Source organism: Panulirus ornatus, chromosome 16, assembly GCF_036320965.1.
Source record: "Panulirus ornatus isolate Po-2019 chromosome 16, ASM3632096v1, whole genome shotgun sequence".
NCBI classification, from domain to species: domain Eukaryota; kingdom Metazoa; phylum Arthropoda; class Malacostraca; order Decapoda; family Palinuridae; genus Panulirus; species Panulirus ornatus.
In genome coordinates, this window is record NC_092239.1 from 8,413,234 (window position 1) to 8,436,746 (window position 23,513).

General features: G+C 43.5%; 3 protein-coding genes across 15 annotated transcripts in view; 2 read left to right on the forward strand and 1 right to left on the reverse strand.

Annotated features, from left to right (window-relative positions):
* RhoGAP93B (MyTH4 and RhoGAP_KIAA1688 domain-containing protein RhoGAP93B) overlaps positions 1–4,949 on the forward strand; it is a 326,788-nt gene extending 321,839 nt beyond the window's left edge. For all 10 annotated transcript variants that reach the window (XM_071671208.1, XM_071671206.1, XM_071671209.1 and 7 more), the window contains 2 exons: positions 392–618; positions 805–4,949. In XM_071671208.1, coding sequence (XP_071527309.1) covers positions 392–618; positions 805–1,009 — 432 coding nt within the window. In that variant the 3' untranslated portion in view covers positions 1,010–4,949. The remainder of the gene's footprint in view (positions 1–391; positions 619–804) is intronic.
* A 6,683-nt stretch (positions 4,950–11,632) lies between these two features.
* LOC139754121 (uncharacterized) overlaps positions 11,633–23,513 on the forward strand; it is a 39,898-nt gene continuing 28,017 nt past the window's right edge. Inside the window, exon 1 of the mRNA XM_071671226.1 lies at positions 11,633–11,769. The gene's annotated coding sequence lies outside the window, so the exon portion shown is untranslated. The remainder of the gene's footprint in view (positions 11,770–23,513) is intronic.
* Positions 12,265–23,513, reverse strand: part of LOC139754120 (uncharacterized) — a 28,554-nt gene continuing 17,305 nt past the window's right edge. The window contains exons 1-4 of one of the 4 annotated variants that reach the window (XM_071671223.1): positions 21,280–21,894; positions 20,723–21,198; positions 15,427–15,614; positions 12,265–14,565 (exon numbers count right to left, since the gene is read on the reverse strand). In XM_071671223.1, the coding sequence (XP_071527324.1) occupies positions 14,141–14,565; positions 15,427–15,614; positions 20,723–21,180 (1,071 nt within the window). In that variant the 5' untranslated portion in view covers positions 21,181–21,198; positions 21,280–21,894 and the 3' untranslated portion in view covers positions 12,265–14,140. Of the gene's footprint in view, positions 14,566–15,426; positions 15,615–20,722; positions 21,199–21,279; positions 21,895–23,513 lie in introns of those variants that run through there. The other 3 variants (XM_071671224.1, XM_071671220.1, XM_071671221.1) reach the window with 3 other exon arrangements.

The following is a 23,513-nucleotide window of genomic DNA, read 5'->3' on the forward strand; positions in this document are numbered from 1 at the left end:
AACTGCAGAAGCTGGTGTGTGATTTTGGGAGAGTGTGTGAAAGGAGTAAGGTGATAATAGATATGAATTAACATAAGATTATTAGGTTAAGCATTGATGACAGACAGGATTTGAAGATTGCATTTGAATTGAGAAAATGTAGAGGAAGTAGAGTGTTTGGGATACCTGGTAGTGGATATGGCAGCAAATGGAATCGTGATACCTAAAGTGAGCCAAAGGTTGGATGAGGGGGCAAATGTCCTGGATGCATTGAGGAATGTTCAACAGGAAATAAAAAATACATCTTTTTTATAATCCCATACGTACATTGTGTGTGAGAAGAAGTATTTGATAAGATAGATATGATGTGTACTCGCTTCAAAAATTTATGATTTTTCTGTGACATCTGTAGGTCCATCAGTTAAAGCAAGTTGTTGACCAATGGGAAGTAGGAGACTGTGGTGATGCTCATGTTGCAGCTGCTTTGCTGAAACTCTGGTACCGTGAATTGTATGAACCTCTTATACCAGACTCCTTGTATCAGTCTGCCATCAATGCCCATGATGATCCTTCACAAGCTGCTGCACTTGTTAATAGACTTCCTGAGATTAACAGACTTGTTCTTTCTTATCTTATAAGGTTTGTATTTATATTTTTTCCTAAATGCATTTTTCAAATTTAATGAATATGTGTTTTTGCTTATTGATATAGATTGGACGCAAAATACTATAATTGTAAAATCTTGGACATATATCAATGAAATTGTATCAACCATTCCCTAGCTGTAAAATTTCAGAAATTTATAAGCTACTTTCCTCTTGCCAGATTTTTACAGTACTTTGCCCAACCAGAAATTGTAACAGCTACCAAAATGGATGCTAGCAATCTAGCAATGGTGATGGCTCCAAACTGCTTACGGTGCACCAGTGATGATCCACGTGTTATATATGAAAATACACGGAAAGAAATGGCTTTTATACGTACTCTAATCCAGCACCTTGATACAACCTTCATGGAGGGGGTTGTCTGAGACTGGCATTGTGTGGTATAAGGACAAATTATACCATTTTGTCTTCATACATTACGAAGCCAATCATTACGTGTGCATGTTTATGGTAATCAGAGTCATGCATTCATTATTGTCTGCAAAATAAATGAAAACATTTTTGCTGTTGTACTGTGTTCACATGATACATAAGCTATTAGTTTACTGGACAGCCTGAATGAAGAACCAGTCTTGCATTAATGGTGAGGATGTGTGCTTGGCCTAGCATGTTATCAATGCCACATAATCTTGGTGCTTATCTCTGTCTGACCTCTAAGGAACAGGTTAGAGAGACTGAATGGTCCCCAGAATTAAGAGCAAACTCCTTAAATCATACAAGTCACAGGTTTATGAGATACATAGAATGTTCTACCAAACATAGATTTAGAACTCCTAAACGTATTACTTAATGATAGACCAACACATAAATAATCAGGGAAATTAGGAGGGTTTGGTCCTAATATCTGGGAAAAGACTGTGATTTATGTCTGTTAACTATTATCATAGCTTGAGTAAACAATACTTCATAAAATTGATAATTCCATATAGTGCAAATGAATTTTGATTAATTTACAATCATGGTTTTTACACTTTGAAATAATTGGAAAAGAGTTTTCAGTGTTAAGAGTTTATAATGAGTTTCTATTTATAGTAGAGTCTTATGAGAGAACACAAATTTCTTTTTATTATATAGTTTTGATATTGTACAAAATTATTTTGTAGAAATAAGCATTACAAAGTATTCAGTTTAGGAGGTTTTGTATCTTTACATTTTCATTTTTGTCAAAAGTACAGAACTATGTCAGTTAACATTCCAAATTCACTGAGGAGTTCAACATTATGAACCAAGTCACTCTCATTACAGGACTTTCAGGGATCCCTCACAGTGGAGTCTTCAGGCCATGTTGAAAGTTTGAATGTTAAGATTTATTCAAACTCACATTATATATTATTGGAATTCTGATATTCAGAATATTATTAGTGGTCATTTATGAGAGGATAGTGAAGACTCGTTATCTAGAAGCAGTGAATGAAATGTGATGGCCACATTTGTATATGTAAATAGTGTATCAAAATATGGCAGTGGAGGCACTCAGTGAGGAAGATGCCTTAGGTTGGTCATTAACTAAGTGTTCCAACTTTTTTAAGACGATTTTGAAAATCTTTGTTCCTCTACTACACAGCTAAAGAAAAAATTAAGATGAACCTTATCCTTACGTCCTAAATGGAGAATGGACATGCCTATTATCTAGTCTTCAACTTGTATAGTATTTTTTTCATGAACTCTCTTGTGCCAACTTGGACAAATGAAAAACAGATCAAAGCTACTTGTTTGCATTTGTTATAGGCACACATGCTTTTGTTATATGACTTGATATAGTTAAATGTTATTTTTTATACCATGTTGACAACAGTTTGTTACAGTCTCACATAACACATTCTTTGCTACTTGTTCAGAGAAGAATTGTATGTGCATTATGATTGAAATGAGATAAGGATGATAGTGAGTATGCAATGGGGTGATTGATGGTGGTATGTATTTTTTATATTGCTCTCTTATTACTAGACTTTTTACTTTCAAGACACATCAGCCAAGAATAAATACTTAATTTAATTGTGAAAGGGGCAGTGCAGCTGAGCCATTGAAAAATATCTCAAACTTTACTGTGTAAATTGGACTGTTGGCCATATTCATGAGGTGCATTCCATTATGAATTAGTGCACCAAAGATGACTAGTGATACAAAGCTGAATTAGCAGTATTTCATTTTTCATCAAAAATTAACAATCATAATTGCAATATATATATATACGGGAAATGGTGAACATGTATGAAAAAATATATATATATATATTGGAAGAAGTGAAGTGATTTAGATATCTGGGAGTGGACTTGGCAGTGAATGGAACCATGGAAGCGGAAGTGAGTCAGAAGGCGGGGGAGGGGGCTAAGGTTCTGGGAGTGATGATGAATGTATGAAAAGAGATGACGTTATCTTGGAGAGCAAAAATGGGTATATTTGAAGGAATAGTAGTTCCAACAATATTATATGGTTGTGAGGCATGGGCTGTAGATAGGGTTGAACAGAGGAGGATGGATGTGTTGGAAATGAAATGTTTAAGGACAGTATGTGGTGAGGTGGTTTGATCGAGTAAGTAATGAAAGGGTAAGAGAAATGTGTGGACATGAAAAGAGTGTGGTTGAAAGAGCAGAAGAGGGTGTGTTGAAATGGTTTGGACATATGGATAGAATGTGCGAGGAAAGATTGACAAAGGATATATGTGTCAGAGATAGAGGGAACAAGAAGTGGGAGACCAAATTGGAGGTGGAAGGACGGAGTGAAAAACATTTTGAGCGATCTGGGCCTGAACATACAGGAGGGTGAGAGGCGTGCAAGGAATAGAGTGAATTGGAACAGTGTGGTATACTGGGGTCGAACATGCTTTCAATGGACTGAACCAGGGCATGTGAAACGTCTGGGGTAATCCATGGAAAGGTCTGTTGGGGGCTGGATGTGGATAGGGAACTGTGGTGTCTGTGCATTATATATGACAGCTAGAGGCTGAGTGTGAGCAAATGTGGCCATTTTTGTCTGTTTTCCTGGCACTGCCTCACTGAAGCAGGAAGTAGCGATGCTGTTTCCTATGGGACGGGGTTGCAAGTATGAATATGTACATGTGTATATATGTATATGTCTCTTTATGCATATGTATGTATATGTGTGTATGTTGATATGTATATGTCTGTGTATGGGCATTTATGTATATAGATGTGTATGTGGGTGGATGGGCCATTCTTCATCTATTTCCTGGCGCTACCTTGGTAATGCGGGAAACAGCAGTCAAGTATAATGAATAATATATTTATATATATTTACTCCTTCTGGTACCTTATCTTCCTGTCCCAGAAGCCCTTTCTATCCTTTTGAGACTTCTGCAGCACACAGGAATCTGGCCACATCCATCGGTCGGGACCATTGGTCATAAAGTGTTGTGATGTTGTGTGCGCGTCTGCAGAAAGGGCAGGGCAATTAAGTGGTAAGTGCTTGGCATATTCTTTATGGTATTTACATCATGGGTGTAATGGGTCTTGTGATATGTTGAAATGCTGTTTGTAGTGTGGTAGTGATGCATGATGTCCCGATCTTTAGGAGGAGTGTGTGACGTTTGTCTGGGAAGTATGGTTTCTGATGGGTGTCTTTACAGATGGTTGGAGTTCAAGAGCTTTTTCTGCCTTCATTAGTTACTTCAGGTTTTCCCATAGGTTACTTGGAATGCACCTCAATATGTGTATATGACCAGGAGCATATTTGATGTAATGATGATCACAGGAATGAAAAACCATTTTAAGGAACACCTACAAGTGGACTATCAGAACACTAAGTGCTCACTGTTTTTTCAAAGAAATGCACACAAACAATGACAGGTAATCCAGAGCAAAGTAACTTTTAAGAAAACCACCTTGGCTCGTGGCTTCTCAGAGAATGGTGTGTGACTGCTCCAAAAAAGGCAGCATAAGCTAGTTACAGTCACATTTATTGCATTTAAGTGCATAATTGTGAGTCTGTAAATGGGTTTTGACACCTTGTCATTCATAGGCCAACTTTGCCTCTTTTTACATCCTATATATGTGCCTCAAAAATAAAAAAGCACAATTCTTATTTTGTACAAATCATAGCAGATTTAATGCATTTAAAACCTTCTTTTGCCTTTGGCTTAAGCACTGGTAGCTATGCAGCAGAAAATTATTTGGGACTTGTTGATTCTGACAAGACTTGTATAATAATGTAATTTAATTTTTAAACATCTTGTACAGATGTCCTGATGTAATATAAATTGATAATGTATAGCTGTATTTCCGAATGTTACAAGCATTTAAAACAATTTGTATCATATGGATATTAAAGACTGTATGCTAATATTAATTAGATTTTGCTTCCCAGGTTTGATGGTAGTCTATCAAGATTCAGTTACACATTTGCAAGTTTTGCAAAGAACCAGTATTCATATTTTTTCTTTGTGTCTGCTTGCATTTCTAGACTTCACAGGAACAGATAACTGAACCTTTGAAGATTATATGTACTATTTTTTCTACTTAAATGCCTTTCCTTCCTTTGGAGGATGCAGTAGGAACAAACGGTGGCTTCATTTTCACACATTCAGTCTATTATTCCACCACGTAATGTACCAAGGCCTACCATCCACAAACAATCCCTACAGAGTACTACGTAGAACTGACAGCATGTTACCTCCTCCATAATACCATGTAAGTCCAATGCATGCCTCTAACCCTCCTAAATGTTCAGACCCTCATACCCCAAAGCCTTCCTCTCCCCATTCTTCTATCTTCTTAGTGTCCTCATCCCTGTTACACCCTTCACTTTTGACACAAATCCTTTTAGACTGTCTGGCTTTGCTTGAATGTTCATGCCTCAGTACCCTAAAGCCTCCTTCCCTCCATCCTTTCATCTTCTCGATTTCCACTTTTGAGTTATCCTCTTCATCAGTATTTCCTCACTCATCCTCTCCATGTGTCCAGCCTACTTCAGCACTTCCTGGTCAGCCCTCTTAATCAGACTATTCTTATTACCATACCTCTCTCTGACTGCCATTCCATGCATGGTCAACTTACCCCACATCATATATTACCTACAAGCATTTTATTTCCAATGCATCCTCTGTTTTCCTTTCTTTTGCATTCAAGACCAATTACTCACATGTGTAGCACTACTGGGACTGCTAGACTTTTAAACAAGCTTATCTTTGACTTTACCAATTGACATCTCCTGATTGCTCCTTAATGTACCCAGGATCTTAGAACCCTCTTTCTCCTTGTGGCTCACTCCAGCCCTCATGGCTTAATCAACCTGCTATAACTATACTGAGGTACCTATAATACTTCACTTTTTACAGGTCTGACGTATTTAAACATACACCCTAACATTCTCTCTCTCCTAATACTTTACTTTTGATCACAGATTTTGGTGGCATACCCCAAAGAAAGGCTCCAGCAGCTGGTGTCAGAGATTGGCAGAGTGTAAAAGGAAGAAGTTGAGAGGAATCTCAACCTCTCCTTTCACAGTTTCCCAAACTCATAACACCAGCTTCTTGAGCATGTAATCAGAGTATACCACCAAGACCAAGTCCTCTGCCCCCAGCATATTGAAGACCCACCCCTTACTTCAAGAACCTAGCAATAATCTCCCTCATTATCCCATCCATGAACAGATTTAAGCATAAGGAGCTTTGCAAACACTGCTCTAAACTTGCCTACTACCAGTGGCGTGTTAAGGGTGAGGCACTAAAGGCTAAGAAGTGTCACTGGAGTTCATTAGTTATGGAGACTCTATTGTCATGGCCAACCCCTTGAGGAAGTTCCAGAAGGGAACAGGCATCAGAGATATATATAGTTAGATGAACAGATTAAGCTATATCACTTCTTGATGCAGACATAACTTCCCTTGGAGCTAGCCACCCTCCTCTTTCTATTCATCAACACACTTCTTACTCTTCTGTTAAAAATTCATGCTGCATACTCTACATTCAAGGCACCTTCCACAAGACATTACTGTAAACCTTGTCATATGCTTTCCCAATATCCTTAAATGTCACATACAATACTCTTTAAGTTTTTCCTACAGAAATTTTTCAGACCCAGCTCTCAACCTATCAGTTATGAAGCAGTAGTGTTCCTCCCTAATATGGTGTTCTTTGCATACTACCACTCTTTCAATCATCAGTATCTCATATATTGTACTAGGCATGTTGAACAGATTTATCTTTATGAGATTTATACATTCATTTTTGCTTCTATTGTCTTTGTACTGAGGAAAAATAAGGTATTTATCCAACCTTGACTAGAAATGTAAGAAAAAATGATTTTATCCAGAATGCTAACTTCATACTTGGTAAATTTTCCCTGTGTTGCAGTCCCATTTAATGATTTGCCACACTTTCTTGGATTCCTTGCAATTTTTGAACTACATCATGTTTATTTTACTTTTTTGTTAAGTTGAGCATCAGAGCTTGGTTACCAGCTCAGTACTGTCAACTGACACTCCATGAAGCTTTAAGAGCATTCAGTGGAATGAAATTATTATTACTAGAATGAGAAACAATTGCAAATGAATGCAGCACATCTCCGTTCATGTACACCATAAACATCTTTGTGCCATGACTCATTAAGATCATTGAGAGGGTACACTGAGAAAGTTTCAACAATGTTTGAAATAATATTGACTATTGGCAAGAAGAATTTTAGTTCACTTTTGGTAACCTATGACCTATACAGAAACATGAAAGTGGTCATGAAATTGTTTTCCATGGCACTGAGTCATGTAAAAAGACATTTATCTATACCAATTATCCTTAAAACTGACAGAAGTCCAGCTAAGTAATGACCCCCATTATTGGGGGAGGTGACTTTTGACCAAATATCCAAAATTGGCAAAATCACAAATATAATATGCATATCACAAGGCATGTAAAAAGGTATACTGTGCAAAATTTTATGACCTCAGGCTAATGTATTGCTAGTTTCAGTGCCGGCCCCTTGAAAAAACAATCTCTTTTCAGTTCCCATTGATCTTTAGAACAGTAAGGATGGCTCAAAGCACATTTATACTTTGCCTTGTAAGGACTTACAAAAGTTATCAGTATGCAGCACTTATAAACCGATCAAGATTGTACTGAACAGCCCAAAATATACATATCTGTGTTGTTTGACTATTGAACTCATAAAATCTTTAAAAAGACTGACAAGAGAATAAGGAAACATACCTGGGAATGTTGAACCAAGGTAGATAAGTATCCACCAAGTTTCAGGTCAATCAACCCCTAAATGAAATGGTAGAAAACATTAATTGTTGGGGGGAAAAAAAAAAAAAGAAAAATAGATAGAAGTGATAGAATTAAGTTATTCTGCATTTATAGAACAGTCCAAAAGAAATGAGTGTCTGCTGATGGTTTTTTTATCATGACAAGAGTTGCATACTAGAAATCAGGGGTCATAAGATTATTGGACTTTTGTGTGTTTGTATTTTGAAGTTTATATTGAAGAAAGGAAGCGTAATGGAAAGACTGTGAAGATATGAAGTAAAAATGAGTAGGATACATGTATGATATTTGTTGGGATATGTTGAGTCTAGCCCAGTGCCTGTCATCTTAGATTTATTTTTAATTCCTCTCCCATTAAAGGCCTATGACTATGCCCGTCTTTTCATAATCAGTTGCATGCACACTGATCAAGCTCAAGACCACATGCTGTTTTGAGGGAATCAGTTTGCTAATCTGTGAGTCTCTACAGGCGACCATAATGGTTTGCAAAAGAGTAGGAATACTCATCCCAGGGACTCTATTGCATTACTGTCATACTGATAAGATGTTCTTCAGAGTTTACTTCAGAAAATCAAAGTGAAAAAGATATTTTTCTTTGTCTGTACCTACCTGCATAAAAGATGAGTAATAAAGAAGTTCCAATAAACACTTTTGACAAACACAAACATACATACAGATTGAAAAGGCATGGTCATAGGGCATCATTTATTTCTGTGGTCCAGACTTCACTTGCCCTCTCAGAGGACCTATTTTACTTATTGTAAATTAAAAGAAAAATTGGTATGAGCAGCCATTTAAGACTAGATGAGTTTGATTAGGAAAGGTGTTCTTCTTTAGGTTTTATCAACAGGATTTTTAACACAGAATTACTTATCCATGAACATTGAAAGCAATATCATAGGCTCTTTTGAAAAAAGTACTAGGTGAGTACCACATTTCAAGTCCAATATTGTAATGAGCAATTTTCATCACCTTTCTAGTTAAGAATACAATAATACTGATGTAAATGACTGGTAACACCCTCATCACCTCCTACGATTTGTATGATATCCGTGGAGACATTGATTTAGACACCTCCTTATTAATTTACCTGCATTTCTACTTTTTTCACGCAAAGCATTAAGTCTCGGATCTCTTCCTGTATTAAGTTGGACTTGTGGTCTGTTACCTTTTAAATTTTCTTGTACTGAAGCTATTTTGTGCTCTCAAGTCCTGAAAGACTCATCTGTAGGATCAAGGCCAACGAACTGTTGACTTACCATCCATTTCATCTGTCCCTGTGACCTTGAGCTTTTGTAAAAGATGGTAGAATGTTGTCAGATATGCAGAGACAGGAAGACTACTAACATTATTACTATCAGGAGCCTTTTATCTATGCCAAGGAGCAAATAATTTGTGGCTGTTTCCTTGCGCTACCTCACTAACGCGGGAGACAGCGACAAAGCAAAATAAATAGATAGAATAAGTATATATATATATTTTCTTTCTTTCATACTATTCGCCATTTCCCACATTAGCAAGGTAGCGTTAAGAACAGAGGACTGGGCCTTTGAGGGAATATCCTCACCTGGCCCCCTTCTCTGTTCCTTCTTTTGGAAAATTAAAAAAAAAAATGAGAGGGGAGGATTTCCAGCTCCTTGCTCCCTTCCCTTTTAGTTGCCTTCTACGACACGCAGGGAATACATGGGAAGTATTCTTTCTCCCCTATCCCCAGGGATAATATATATACATTTTATTTATTTTTTGCTTTGTCGCTGTCTTCCGCGTTTGTAAGGTAGCGCAAGGAAACAGACGAAAGAAATGGCCCAACCCACCCCCATACACATGTATATACATACACGTCCCCACACGCAAATATACATACCCATACATCTCAATGTACACATATATATACAAACACAGACATATACATATATACACATGCACACAATTCACACTGTCTCCCTTTTTTCATTCCCATCGCCATCTCGCCACACATGGAATAACATCCCCCTCCCCCCTCATGTGTGCGAGGTAGCGCTAGGAAAAGACAATATAGGCCCCATTCGTTCACACTCAGTCTCTAGTTGTCATGTAATAATGCCCGAAACCACAGCTCCCTTTCCACATCCAGGCCCCACAGAACTTTCCATGGTTTACCCCAGACGCTTCACATGCCCTGATTCAATCCATTGACAGCACGTCGACCCCGGTATACCACATCGATCCAATTCGCTCTATTCCTTGTCCGCCTTTCACCCTCCTGCATGTTCAGGCCCTGATCACTCAAAATCTTTTTCACTCCATCTTTGCACCTCCAATTTGGTCTCCCACTTCTCCTCGTTCCCTCCACCTCCGACACATATATCCTCTTGGTCAATCTTTCCTCTCTCATTCTCTCCATGTGCCCAAACCATTTCAAAACACCCTCTTCTGCTCTCTCAACCACGCTCTTTTTATTTCCACACATCTCCCTTACCCTTACATTACTTACTCGATCAAACCACCTCACACCACATATTGTCCTCAAACATCTCATTTCCAGCACATCCACCCTCCTGCACACAACTCTATCCATAGCCCACGCCTCGCAACCATACAACATTGTTGGAACCACTATTTCTTCAAATATAGCCATTTTTGCTTTCGGAGATAATGTTCTCAACTTCCACACATTCTTCAAGGCTCCCAGGATTTTCGCCCCCTCCCCCACCCCGTTACACCACATCATTCCAATTCACTCTATTCCTTGCACGCCTCTCACACTCCTGTATGTCCAGGCCCTGATCACTCAAAATCTTTTTCACTCCATCCTTCCACCTCCAAGTTGGTCTCCCACTTCTTATTCCCTCCACCTCTGACACATATATCCTTTTTGTCAATCTTTCCTCACTTATTTTCTTCATATGTCCAAACCATTTCAACACACCCTCGTCTGCTCTCTCAAGCACATTCTTTTTATTTCCACACATCTTTCTTACCCTTTCATTACTTAATCGATCAAACCTTGCACCACATGCTGCCCTCAAACATTTCATTTTCAACATCCACCCTACTACGTACAACCCTATCTTTAGCCCATGCCTCGCAACCACATAACATTGTTGTCCATACACGCACACATACATAGATATACATATCAACATATATATACATATATCAACATATATACATATATACACACACAAGTACATATTCGTACTTGCTTGCCTTCATCCATTCCTGGCACTACCCCTCCCCACAGGAAAGTATCGCTACCCCCTGCTTCAGCGAGGTAGCGCCAGGAAAACATAAAAAAAGGCCACATTCGTTCACACTCAGTCTCTAGCTGTCATGTGTAATATACCGAATACTCGTATTATCTGTTTTCCATCAAGCTCGAGAAGAAAGCCCTAGAGATAAAATATACACAGCTTAGCCAAATTGTTGGCAATTGCAGTAAGCAAATTTAAACGTTGTACTGCCCTTCCTCTGTACGCTTTTATCAATTCCTAATCGATCACGTGATGATCGAGTAATGCGTAATCTACTAAAGTGAAAAACGAAATTGGTTCTGATTTGTGTGAATAGCATCGAGAGGGTACTTATGGATAATGTTATCTTTAATTTTGGAAAAGATGGCAATAAATTATATAACTTTGTTGTATTTTTGGAGTTTTAGAGATGACTCCTTTTTTTTCTCCCCAAATTTTTAGTTATTTGTTGTTAAATTAATAATTCCTATATCCATTGCTTTAGATTCGGTTTGTTTACCTTCTAATGAGTGAAGTGAAACGTGGAGACCAAGTGAAGTTACATTCCGGCCTACATATATTTGGGCGCGATGAATTTCTGGAAGCAAATATCTCGGATCTGTATCAAGATATCAGTTGTTGATAGTGTGATTGACATTACAAGATGTGGACTGTGAAAACGGCCTAATTTACATTGGTAAGTATTGGTCATTTCCTGTTAACTTGGGACTTGCTTGCTGTACTGACAGTAATGTGTTAACCACTGATTATATAGTAGAGTTTGACTCATTAGACTGTGAATGTATTTTTGACTGATGCAATATGCTGTTGTGCTCAAGGTTCTTAGTGAGGGATGACGACATCCAAGTTTTAACCGACTCCTGCTAGTGACATTGTTACAAGTCGGAAGATATGTACGTCAAACATACTACCCCATAATGAACACAGTAGCTCGGATGTAAAATCTTCTATAAACAATCATTTAATATTCATCATTCTCCTTATAGAATCATCAGGTAAAGGAAGAGGAAATAGGAATACAGCTGAATGTCATCATATTCATCAAACATATTTTCCAAAGTGAACCCTGTATCTCGAATGTAGAATCTTCTAAGCATGATCATCTCATATTCATCTTTAACTCCTTATTGAATCATTAGGTGAGGGAAGATAGAGGTAATGGAAACACTGCTACATGTCACGTTTATTGGTACGCTCGTACTGCACTCTCACACATAAATACAAAAGGACTTAATATAAAAAAATTGTATAAATATGATAAATAAATAGATATTTAAAGCATCATACCAAAGTCGAGAAGAATCGGAGTTCTGTCTCTCAATTAAATAGGAAAATTATGTACACAAAATTATTTTTGGCACTTCTAGCACTGCCGACAGTAATCAGGGGAGAAAATTAACGTGACACCATTCTGTAATGGCAATCCTGCTAATTCTCAACGTTCTTTTATAAGTAGCTCATAAATACGTTCTGCATTTGAGTACTTGAATATACAGCCATTGTATTCGTATTTTCTTTTAACAGCACTGTGAAGGATATGTTCTGAGCGAGTGATTAGAAAATCAGTGTTGTCAGAAATACCCAGTCAACATGAAACTTAACCTAACAAAAGTTTAATTAGGTTTACTTGAGTTTCGTTGCGTTATTAGAGATGAATAGACTAAACCACGCCCAAACATTCTTATTCTAACCAGTTTAGAATTAACCAAACGTATTATTTACCATGTCAGGTTTGAACAGCATCTGTATTCTTATGACTGTGTCACCTTGTGCTTATTTTTGTGGGTAGAAAATACTGCAAAGGATGAACAAAGAGGACTAGTCATGCGCTACATTTCATGAGTTAGGTCTCGAGTCACAAGTTGCGAAGATATATATTACATCACTCTGCTGGTGTCTTAGATCTCTTTTTGGTGCCAGAGCCTCTAGTTGTGCCGGCCGTCACACCAAACCTAGAATTAAGTACCATAATCTACATTTTTATACAGTTTTATAGGTTTATACAAAGGGTTTAAAAAAGGGCAAGATATTCCATGGTCCCAGAGGTTATTACTACAGGCACTTACGGAATCTTGGCAAGCCCAGAGCGCCGCGGCCAGGACCCAGCCAAAGTCAAGGGCGCCGCGGTCTGTAATACAGCTGCAGTTTATACCACAGCCTGGGTCTGGGGCGACGCGGCTAGGACCACAGTCTGGTTCATGACTTGGTGTCTGGGTCCGGCTCGCCCATGGCGCCGTTCGGCAGATTACTGACTAGATATCCCATCCAAGTCTTACTGTCTAGAACACTACCTCGCTACTAACCCCGCCCGCTCCACTCCCACGCCCCCTCCCCCCTCTTCCCCCCCTCAGGCCACAACTCCTGCCCCAACCTGACCTTGGGGAAGCCACACGTTGAACTATCCTCTAATGGACCCATGTTACAGCCTAATTATCCGTAAAATTACTTACATTAAAATTTCTGCTAATGGTGGTGAATTTCTTGAGGTAAAATTTGTATACATTCTAATAAACCTACACATCACAAAATGCAAAATTTCACATGTTCTAGGTTATCTACTATAGGAACAAAAAGCAATTTATACGAGCACAAAGAAACAGTAGTGGTCCCCCTTAAGCTGACGTAATGTCAATTCACACAGCCTAGATTTCGTGATTGTCACCCTCCCCACTCAGCCTTGATTTCCCTCACTTCCTTTGCTGTGGCCAGTCGCTGGGCCTCAACGCAGCTTGCCTTGTGTCCAGATCACAGTCGAAGAAGGTATTGTGTCATGTACATATCTGGTAACACCACCCCATGACAACGACGTTACGGCCCTTGATCACTGCGGTATGGCCTTGGGTTGTGATAGCCTGGCCTTTGACCTAGCCTTTAAGTTTAAGTGTCAGATCAAAAGCCAAAAACCATTATATGAAAGGTCAGACGTCATGCTCAAGGGTCATACTTTCGCTGTCACAGGGTTAGGTTGAATACCAGTTGGCAGGTTGGTGAGGGCAGGCGGGCATGGAGGGCCTAGCTAACAAAATTCAGTCATGTGAAGGCATCAGTCAGTGGGCGCGGGCGGTGGGTCCTTGTGGCGCCGAGCGCAGGATGGTGACTGTGTGCATGGGACGCGCCCCTACCCTCACCCCAAGCCCGGCGGATGACGGCTGCTGCTGTTGCTGGTGTTGAGTAATAGTGGTAGTGGCGGCAGTGGCGGTGGTGGTGGTGACGGGCAGGTCTACCACCGTGCCCAGCACCACAGCTCCTGGGGCCTGCGGTGTCGCTGCGCCGCTCCGGCTCAGAGCTCGGTGCAGCTTCATGCAGGAGGAGGATTCCTCGTGCTTATACAGGTAAGACTTGAGGGCGAAGGACTTGCCGCAACGGACGCAGGCGTAGGGCTTGATGCTTGAATGGGTCTGGACATGGGCGCGAAGATTCGATTTATCGGCGAAGGCCTTGCCACACATGCTGCACCGGAACGGCTTCTCCCCTGGAAATAGATGCACAATGTTTACGTTATATTTCGTCAGCTGGCAGAAAGGAAATTAACACAGGTAATTGCGAGTGTTATGTGTATTACGATAAACTTTAGATTTATTTAGTAATTTTGTTGGTCAAGAGTATTGAGTAGTTCCTGTAAAATTCTAGAGTATACATCAATTACGTATAATGTCCACCTGTTAACGACCACCTCTCCTCCTCCCATTCTATGAACGTATAGTGTTATTAGTAAGAATGTAGAGTAGCCTTGTTGGAATGTAGCAGTGAGATCATAATGTAGTTAAGTAAAACATATATTCTTGATGAAAGAGTAGTTCATTATTATTGTGTTTAAGAAGACGGAATATTCTAAATGTAGCCAATGGGTGGGAGAAGCCTAGGCATTCGTTGGGTGAATGTATAAAAGGGGAGAATATTTTAGATGTAACACTATGGCAGGAGTAAGATATTTGTTGTGGATGAGCAGGGGAAGCCATAGAAACGTGAAAAATATTGGTGTGAGCACATGAGGAAAATTGATAACGTAAGGCATGGTAGTCTATGACGAGGTTCCTGCTGGAGAACACTTAAAGCATCCTAAATTTATGTTGACAGACAGGGTGGTGGAGTAGGAGGCTCCTCCCCACCCTCTCACCATTCCCTCCATCATATCATCTAGAAGGAAAATGGCTATGAGGGAGCGCCATATGAGAGAGAGAGAGAGAGAGAGAGAGAGAGAGAGAGAGAGAGAGAGAGAGAGAGAGAGAGAGCGTGTGTTACAAAGAAATGCAAAGGAATCCAGACAGCAACAGACCACTGAATCCTTTCGAGGCTGTTTGTGATGACTTGGAAGAGGTGAGGAGTGTGTTACCTGTGTGGGTCCTGATGTGCCCCTGCAGGAGCCAGGGCCGCGAGAAGCACTTGCCGCAGGTGGGGCACTTACAGCCCTGGTTGTGGGTGCGCATGTGCTGGCTAAAGGCTGGAGTGCTCACGTATACCTTGTCGCAGTACGGGCACTTCCGGGCCGCCCGCTTGTCGTCCGGCGACCGATGCGTCTGTCTGCAACACACCTCAATATTAAAACCTTTGAGTACGATGACTTTGATCATGACGGTACGATACTTAAGCACGACGGTAAGGTCAAGGGACAGGGCATCATGTCCAAAGGTTGCGCTGTTGTGCTCAAGGATCATACCAATGTATAAAAGTGATGTCATAAGCGACTTGAATCAGGCACTGTGCTGAAGGTACCGCACATCAGCCAGTAGTAATCTTATGGCATATAAGGCCTTGAACTGTCACCGCCAGTATTGTGTTGAGAACATTCATGCAGCACCACAACATGCAAGTAGAACATCTGGCTTGTCCAAAGTTGAATTTTTAATTTCCACAATAATCCACCTTCAGCCATTGCCCCCCTGAGAGACGTGGATGGATCCATCCCGTACCCTCCCGTAACCTTGAGTGATAAATTCTCACTTAGGAAAAACTCCAACTATACTGGGCATCACATATGACAAACACCACACCACAGATATCAACACAAAGGACTGAGATAAGTCAAATGCTCCCAAAATAGTTAACGGCACCAGCTTCCGACAAGAAGAGGAAATGCTTTTAGTATCTTCTTCAAACAATTTCTCAGCTCCGTATTACGTAAATTACGTCTCCCCTGCCTGGTCATCCACGCTTTCAAAAGAAACCTTAACAGAACTGCGCCGCTCGTTTATAAAAGTACCAAACAACCGATCCCCGACTCAAGTCTTGATTTAAATTTAAACTCGTTCCATCAGCCATTTTCCACGGGGAACTAATACTCTCTTCCGAAGAAGTAATGTCTCTGACGACGACGGCCATGTCGTAAATAGTGTTGCGACACGGTTGCAGATGTAAAATTTTGTCGGAGAAGGTTTAAGTAGCTGGTTATGTGGGTTTAAGGCTTATCAGGTGCTCGCATTGTTCAAACCGTCAACGTCAAACTATCATATCCACCAACCGAAAGATCTTCATAGCACCTTATGGTGTTAAGGATAATTCTTGAGACCACATTCGCTCACGCTCTACATGAGGCCCATGTGTCATAGTCAATACAGTGAGTGTAGGGACCCATTGGCGCGGTGGCGGCGATGGGTCTGATCGCTCTGATTCCCCCGCCTTCCGCCCCAAACTGTCTCCTCGCCACATTCTCCCTAGATGTGTGCCAGGGGCGGACTGGGTGTTTATTTAGTCTCCATTTTCATTACTAGGTCATGGGCACGTGCCCAGGAGATCACGTACACGTGTGCTGACTAACGTAGGTCACGGACATGTATGTACTTCTGACTCACGGACACAAACCCATGAGATTACGTTCACATGCATACTATTGACTCGAGGGTACGTGGTAATGGGACGACGGACACGCATATACTCGACTCATCGACACGTAGCCGGATCACTTACACGTGTATACTGCAGGCTCACGGACACGTAGCCATGGGATCACGTACATTTGCATATTACTAAGCCGGGCAAATTACCATGAAATAACGTATACGTATACATTAATGAGTCATATGCACTTGGAAAGTACATGTACTTAATACTAATGGTAACCCTGTTGTGTACGTGATTACTGTTTGTGTTGTCCGGGGAGAGAATTGTACACTCGTGTTGTCCCGTCTCTTAACCTTGTATTAATGTATCTTGTCTTTATCCCTATGTATTTTTGAACACACACACACAGGCACCCTAAGCCAGGCATCCATTTATCGAACAGCCCCAGTGAGAGGATGAACACCTGGGTTGGGATATATGCTAAGTGACCCGGGCACCACGAGTGTATAACTCTCTCACTGCAACACACAATTAGTGATCCTCCACACTAGGAGCTGCTTGGCACAGTACAAACTAGAGTCAGCAGGTTAATGGGTCACTGGCACTCACCATTGTCACTTACCAATTTCTGGCACTCACTCACCAGTGGCACTTACCACAAACACTCATTTCTCGTACTACACCAATGGTCTCCAATCGCCAGTGGCACATGCCTCTAGTAATCAGTCACCACTGGCACTTCCTCACCTCAAGCACACATACCAATGGCATTCACTAATCTTTGGCACTCACTCACCAGTGCCACTTGTCTCTGGCACTTATCACTTGCATTCAGTTACCTCTGATACTCAATCATAACTAGCATTTGTGTCTGGCACTCATCACCACTGCTCACCCAACATCTCTGGCACTCATCACTTGCACTTATTCCTCTCTGACTCATTCACTACTAGCACTCACCCAGAGTAATTTTCATGCCCTTTTGAAAACTCCATTCGACAGTAACTGTTGGGGGCAGACAAAGCGTAAGCTCTAAAAGCCGTGTTACGTGAGCGAGCCCCAAGAGCGTAGCTACCATCTCAGTACCAACTTGCCACGAGTCTTCACCATTCAGTGGTCATCGTAGATTCCAGCCTTAGTGGTCAAGCTTAGCACGAAGGGTCTTGCGATTACATGTTCTTCACTAATTTGTCCAATAGATACAGACCTCCAGTGTTACTCAAGTCAAAACGCCACAGACATCCCTCTGGTGCCTGACGGCAGTCTATGAGGGATTTCTATATAACACTCCATCCCGGAGATGTTAAGGGGTTGCGGGCTAAATAACACGAGTGTGTCTGAGATGGAGGAACCCTGGACGGCCATGTAGGGACCAGTCAGCAGGTGAAGTGGTGCGGCAGGTGCGGGTCGTGGGGTTGTGAGGTAGTATGAACTGCTAGGGGACAGGTGGGGTTCTTGGGTAGGTGGGACCACAGGACAGATGGGGCCATGGGACGTTGGGGCTGGTGGGATCACGGGGAAGGTGGACCATGGGGTAAGTGGGTCATGGGACTGGAGATACCGAAGGGATGATTGGAGGGCTGTGGGGCTAGTGTACTGTGGCAGTCTGGGCTGTGTGCATTGTAGGGTTGTGAAGTAGGTAGGAGCACGTAGCTAGCGGAAGTGTGTGACAGGCGGTGCTATTGGCTGGTGGAACTGTGAAATACGTGTGGGAAGGTGCAGCAGGTCCCTCGTGGCGGCTGGTGCCATGACACGTGCAATTGTGTAGCAGGTGGAGCAGCTGTGACGCTTGTGACTCTGTGCTGCAGGTGGTATTGTGGGTCAGGTGGCACCGTTGGGCAGTTGGCTCTGTCTAGCAGGTGGTACTCTGGAGCAGTTGGCTCCGTGTTGCAGGTGGTTTTGTGGGGCAGTTGGCTCCATGCTGCAGCCGAGAATGTGGGGCAGGTCCTCTTTTTGCTGTAGCTGGAGTTGTGTTGCAGGTTGTTCTGTGAGACAGGTTGCTTTGTCGCAGGGGGAATTGCGTGATGGGTCGCTCTGAGCTACAGATGTTACTATGGCTCCTTGTTACAGTGGTACGGTGGGGCAGTTGGCTCTGTGCTTCAGGTGGCACTGTGAGGCAGACGTAGTGGCTATGGTGCAAGTGGATCTACGCTAGTGATGGTACTGTCGAGCTGTTATTACAGTGGTGGGGATAAAGCAGTGGGGCAAGCGACATAGGGAGGTGATTCACCAGGACGGGCGATACAGAGGACCATGTGATACAGCGGTGAGGGTGACACAGCAGGTGATACAGCATAACAGGGTGTGATAGTGGGACGTTTGTGATACAGTGTGACATGATCCAGGGATAAAAGTCATACAGTGGAACAAGCGATACCGGAATACAGGTTAAACACCATCCAGGTGGCACATAATGGCATGTGATACAGCATTGTAGGTAATGCAGTTGGGTAGGTGATACAGTGAGGCGGGTGACACGAAACTCACGTGATACAGTTGGGGCAAGGGTTACAGTAGGATACGATACAGTGAAACAACTTCTATAGAAGTAAAAGTAACATGTCGATACAAGGATACAGTGATCCAGTTCATACAGTGGGGGGAAGTGCTACAGGAAGGCACGTGAATCTGCAGGTAATGGTATTACAGAAGGGCAAGTATTAAAGTCGGATGGGTGATACTACATGGGCTGTTAATACAGAAAAATAGTGCTATGATGGGGCAAGTAATACATTAAAGTAAGTGACAGAATAAGGCAGGTGATGCGTGAAGGTAGATGTTACAGTAATGCAGGCGATACAGTTGGGCAGGTGATGCATTACAGCAGGTGGTACAATGGTGCAAGCGAAGCATCGCGACAACTAACACACCAGGTCACGTGGTACAACAGGGTAACCGATACAGCAGATTAATGTGATTCAGTATTGTATGAAATGCTATGTTCTCACTGCAGGTGTGGATGAGGTAGCTTAACCCGTATTCGTCACATTAGGATTAGAGCCATTGCTATCTTCTTTCTCTCATCATTGTGGCGTGAGGTGTGATGGTGTCAGCCCATAGAGACTGGTGCTGCTGGTGGCCCCACCACCCTCGGGTCTTCGTACGAGGCGGCTTCCACTGTCACTTTGTGCGATGAAACTCATACTGGGAGGCATGGCAGAGACCGTTGCGTTCCCCAGGATTACGATGGAAATGAGAACGTTTTTGTGGTCTGTGTTGTTGGAGAGAGTACGTAATCTGTCTAGTTTGCGCGCACTGCCTCGCGACTTCGTCTCGTCTTTCGTGCAGGCAGATCCCTTTAAAACCTGCGAACCAGAGCCACTGTTGTTTTGTTCACCCTGTGATACACGTCATGAATAAACCTCCGCAGGAGAATTTTTGCCAGGTATCGGGAACTTTGCGTCGTAAGACATGCATTCGATCTGTGACTTTCGGGCGACGGTACAAGGTACCGGAGATATTCTTGGAATCTTCTCCAGGTGTGGTCTAGGGTAATGTGGGGGAGGGCTGGTGCTGCTCTGGGTACAGGTGTGGTGAGGGCTGGTTCTGCATAGGGTACAGGTGTGGTGGAGGCTGGTTCTGCCTAGGGTACAGGTATGATGAAGGCTGGTTCTGCCCAGGGTACAGGTGTGGTGAGGGCTGGTTCTTCCCAGAGTACGGGAGTGGTGGGGGCTGGTGCCTCCCTAGGCACGGTTGTGGTGAGAGCTACAGGTTAGGTACTGCTGCCTCATCCGGCCGTACACGGAAGCAGAGAATACCAGTCACAGCCACCTTGGGCACCAGACCTCAATGGCAAAATTAAGGAATATCTCATATGTTTATAGTACCTGTCGTAAGATGGTGCGACTTACCTGTGTCTAGCGAGGTTGGAGGAGGTAGAATAGGTCCGACCACACTCAGGACAGACGTGGGCGTCCCGCGGGGGAGGCGTGGTGGGCGGTGTGGGCGCGGGCGGTGAGTGGGTGGGTGTGCGTGGCGGACTGGTGCTCAGGTTAAGAGGCTGCTCGTGCGGTGGTGCCACCGTGATGATGGTTGTGTGGGCGTCTAGTTCCAGCACAGGAGTGTTGCTCTCTCTGCATGGCGTGGGCGTGGTGGCGGGCGTGGGCGTATTGTAGCGGGCGGGCAGATCCTCTGGACGGAGGGCGGCCAACCAAGGCTTGTCGGCACATACGAGGGCGATGTCGGCCAGGAGGGTGAGGGAGTCGTGAGGACCAGCCGGGGAGGGCGGCCATGGAGTCTCTCCCTGCGGCGGCGACATGGGGGGCGCGGACCCCTCCACGCTGGTGTAGGCCGCTCCCTCCTCGCCCATACCTGCCACACACACAAGCTGGTGAACACAACACTTGGTGAGCTTCCTGCCGCATGTATCACCGACCCACACATACACACATACACACACCCAACCTACTGCATCTGAAGGGCCTGAGACACGTGTGCGTCGGGCCACTTGTTTCTGGCGTGGTGGCGGCGGCACTGGTGGCGGCGGCGGCCGGTGGTTGGCACGGGTTCTGCCCGCCACGTGCTGCCTCACCCACACCTATTTTAGGCCCTTGTGCCACCCTGATGCCCCGCACCAGCCACCCTCCTAGCTACCTACCTAACCCCCCCAACACACACACCTTTAAAACAAACCCCTTGAGTATGTAGCAGGCAAGCAGCGTGGTGCCAGGGCCTGCCCCCGGACACCACAACATGACACCAGCTCCTCCCGGGGACATACCCGACCCTCCCTACCATCTAACAAGTGTACGACTTTCTCCATCCACCACTAAATATAGAGGGAGTCTAGACTAATTCATTTGGAGGGAGTGTATATTGCGAGGATCATAAGAGCCTCCTGAGTGTGTGAACTGGTCGAGTGATGAGTGCCGGCTACTGCATCATGAGAGAGCAGGAGACAAATATTTAGCTTTGTGACGTGACGTTGGCGTGTGCCACCTGCCTCGGGCGTCACTACCACACTCCCTGCAGGGCCGCCATCCTCGCCTCAAGTAGGAGTACGGTAGAGGGAAGATAAGCGGCCATTGTGGCTCCATCTGTCGACACATGGTAACCTCACTTCCTCCTGCAGTGTGACATAATTGATGGAGTCGACCCACACCTTACGTACACCAATACTCTCATACACTTTCTCGAATTTCGTCAGTCAGTCGAGTCGGGGTAAACGCCATGGACGGCACAGGGTGCTTTGTCCAAGTACATTGTTTTCATATCTTCCAATAGTGACTGTACGGTACACAGGAGCTTAGCAATCAACACTTAGCTCCTGTGTTCCATAATACTGATGCTGGGGTAGTTAGAGAAGGCAGAGACGAAGAACGACATAGGCGGATGCTCTTCGGAAAGAAGCGAAGGAAGGAGAAAAGTCTATTCCAAAGTATCTGGTGGACTTGATGACGCAGGTGCCTGCAGTTTAAATAAGGGTCTTTGCCCACACTTGGAGGTGTCCAGTGGCTGAGAAGACGTGGGCTTCTTCGGCGAGTCTGCAAGCGAACACTGACCGTCCGACCAAAATCTTATCTCATATAAGTACATGCGCACTTCACAGTTTGCACCAATGCCTCACTTTTCCATAGCCCTCCCAAAAGACTCTGCAGCCAAGCCTCTCACACTATCCTTCCGCTCTCTGACAACGGAGCCTACGTATAAGGGGTGGGAGGGCGTCTCCGGCGACCTGGTCGTCCGCACCAGCCAGACTGCTCTCTTTGTTTCCCCGAAGACTCAAGGGGTACACTTTCCAAACACTCAGGTGGTGCAGCTTACATCTGGGACACATCAGATGGTGCAGAAGACCCCGTGAACACCTTCCAAACACTGCAGGTAGTGCAGTTTACTTCTAAACACTGCATACGGTGCAGTCTACCTCCCAGGCACTTCAGGTGCCGGGGATGACTTTCCGAGCACTTCAGATGCTGTAGGTTACCTCCTGAACACGCCAGGTGATGCATTTGAAGCGTGGGACACCCCGGGGATCGGTCCGTAACGCCATGTCCCCTTGTGGGAAAACCTTACAGCGGAGGACCTCATCACCCTACTCCCACACAGCACCTCGCTGTCCATCACGAAGGTTCGGCGGCTGATCTGAACGAAAACGAGCGTCAGTTCATGTTCCTATACATCGTGACATAAGTTTCGTCAGCGAACTAGTTGAGCTGATATATATATATATATATATATATATATATATATATATATATATATATATATATATATATATATATATATATATTGTAAACTGTAGACTTTGGCTGCCTTTTCTATTGTTAGTAATGACGCGACAGACACACCGTATGTCCAAATTATGTTGGAATGACAGTGATGTTATTCTTGAGTGGGCAAGCCAGAGGTGGGCAGGCAGATGGATAATGAGAATCACAGGTAGCTGGCTGAGTAGGTGGAGAGAGAGAGAGAGAGAGAGAGAGAGAGAGAGAGAGAGAGAGAGAGAGAGAGAGAGAGAGAGAGAGAGAGAGAGAGGGTGAACAGCTGGCTAGTGAGAGCGGGTGGCAGGTGGCTGGTCGTAGGTGCTGGCAACAGAGTCAGGCAGGTGGTCACAGGTGGGAAGTATGGAGGTGAGGCAAGGGGGAAGTGAGGGGATGAGGCATGTGGGTAGTGAGGGGATGAAGCAGGTGCGTAGTGATGGGA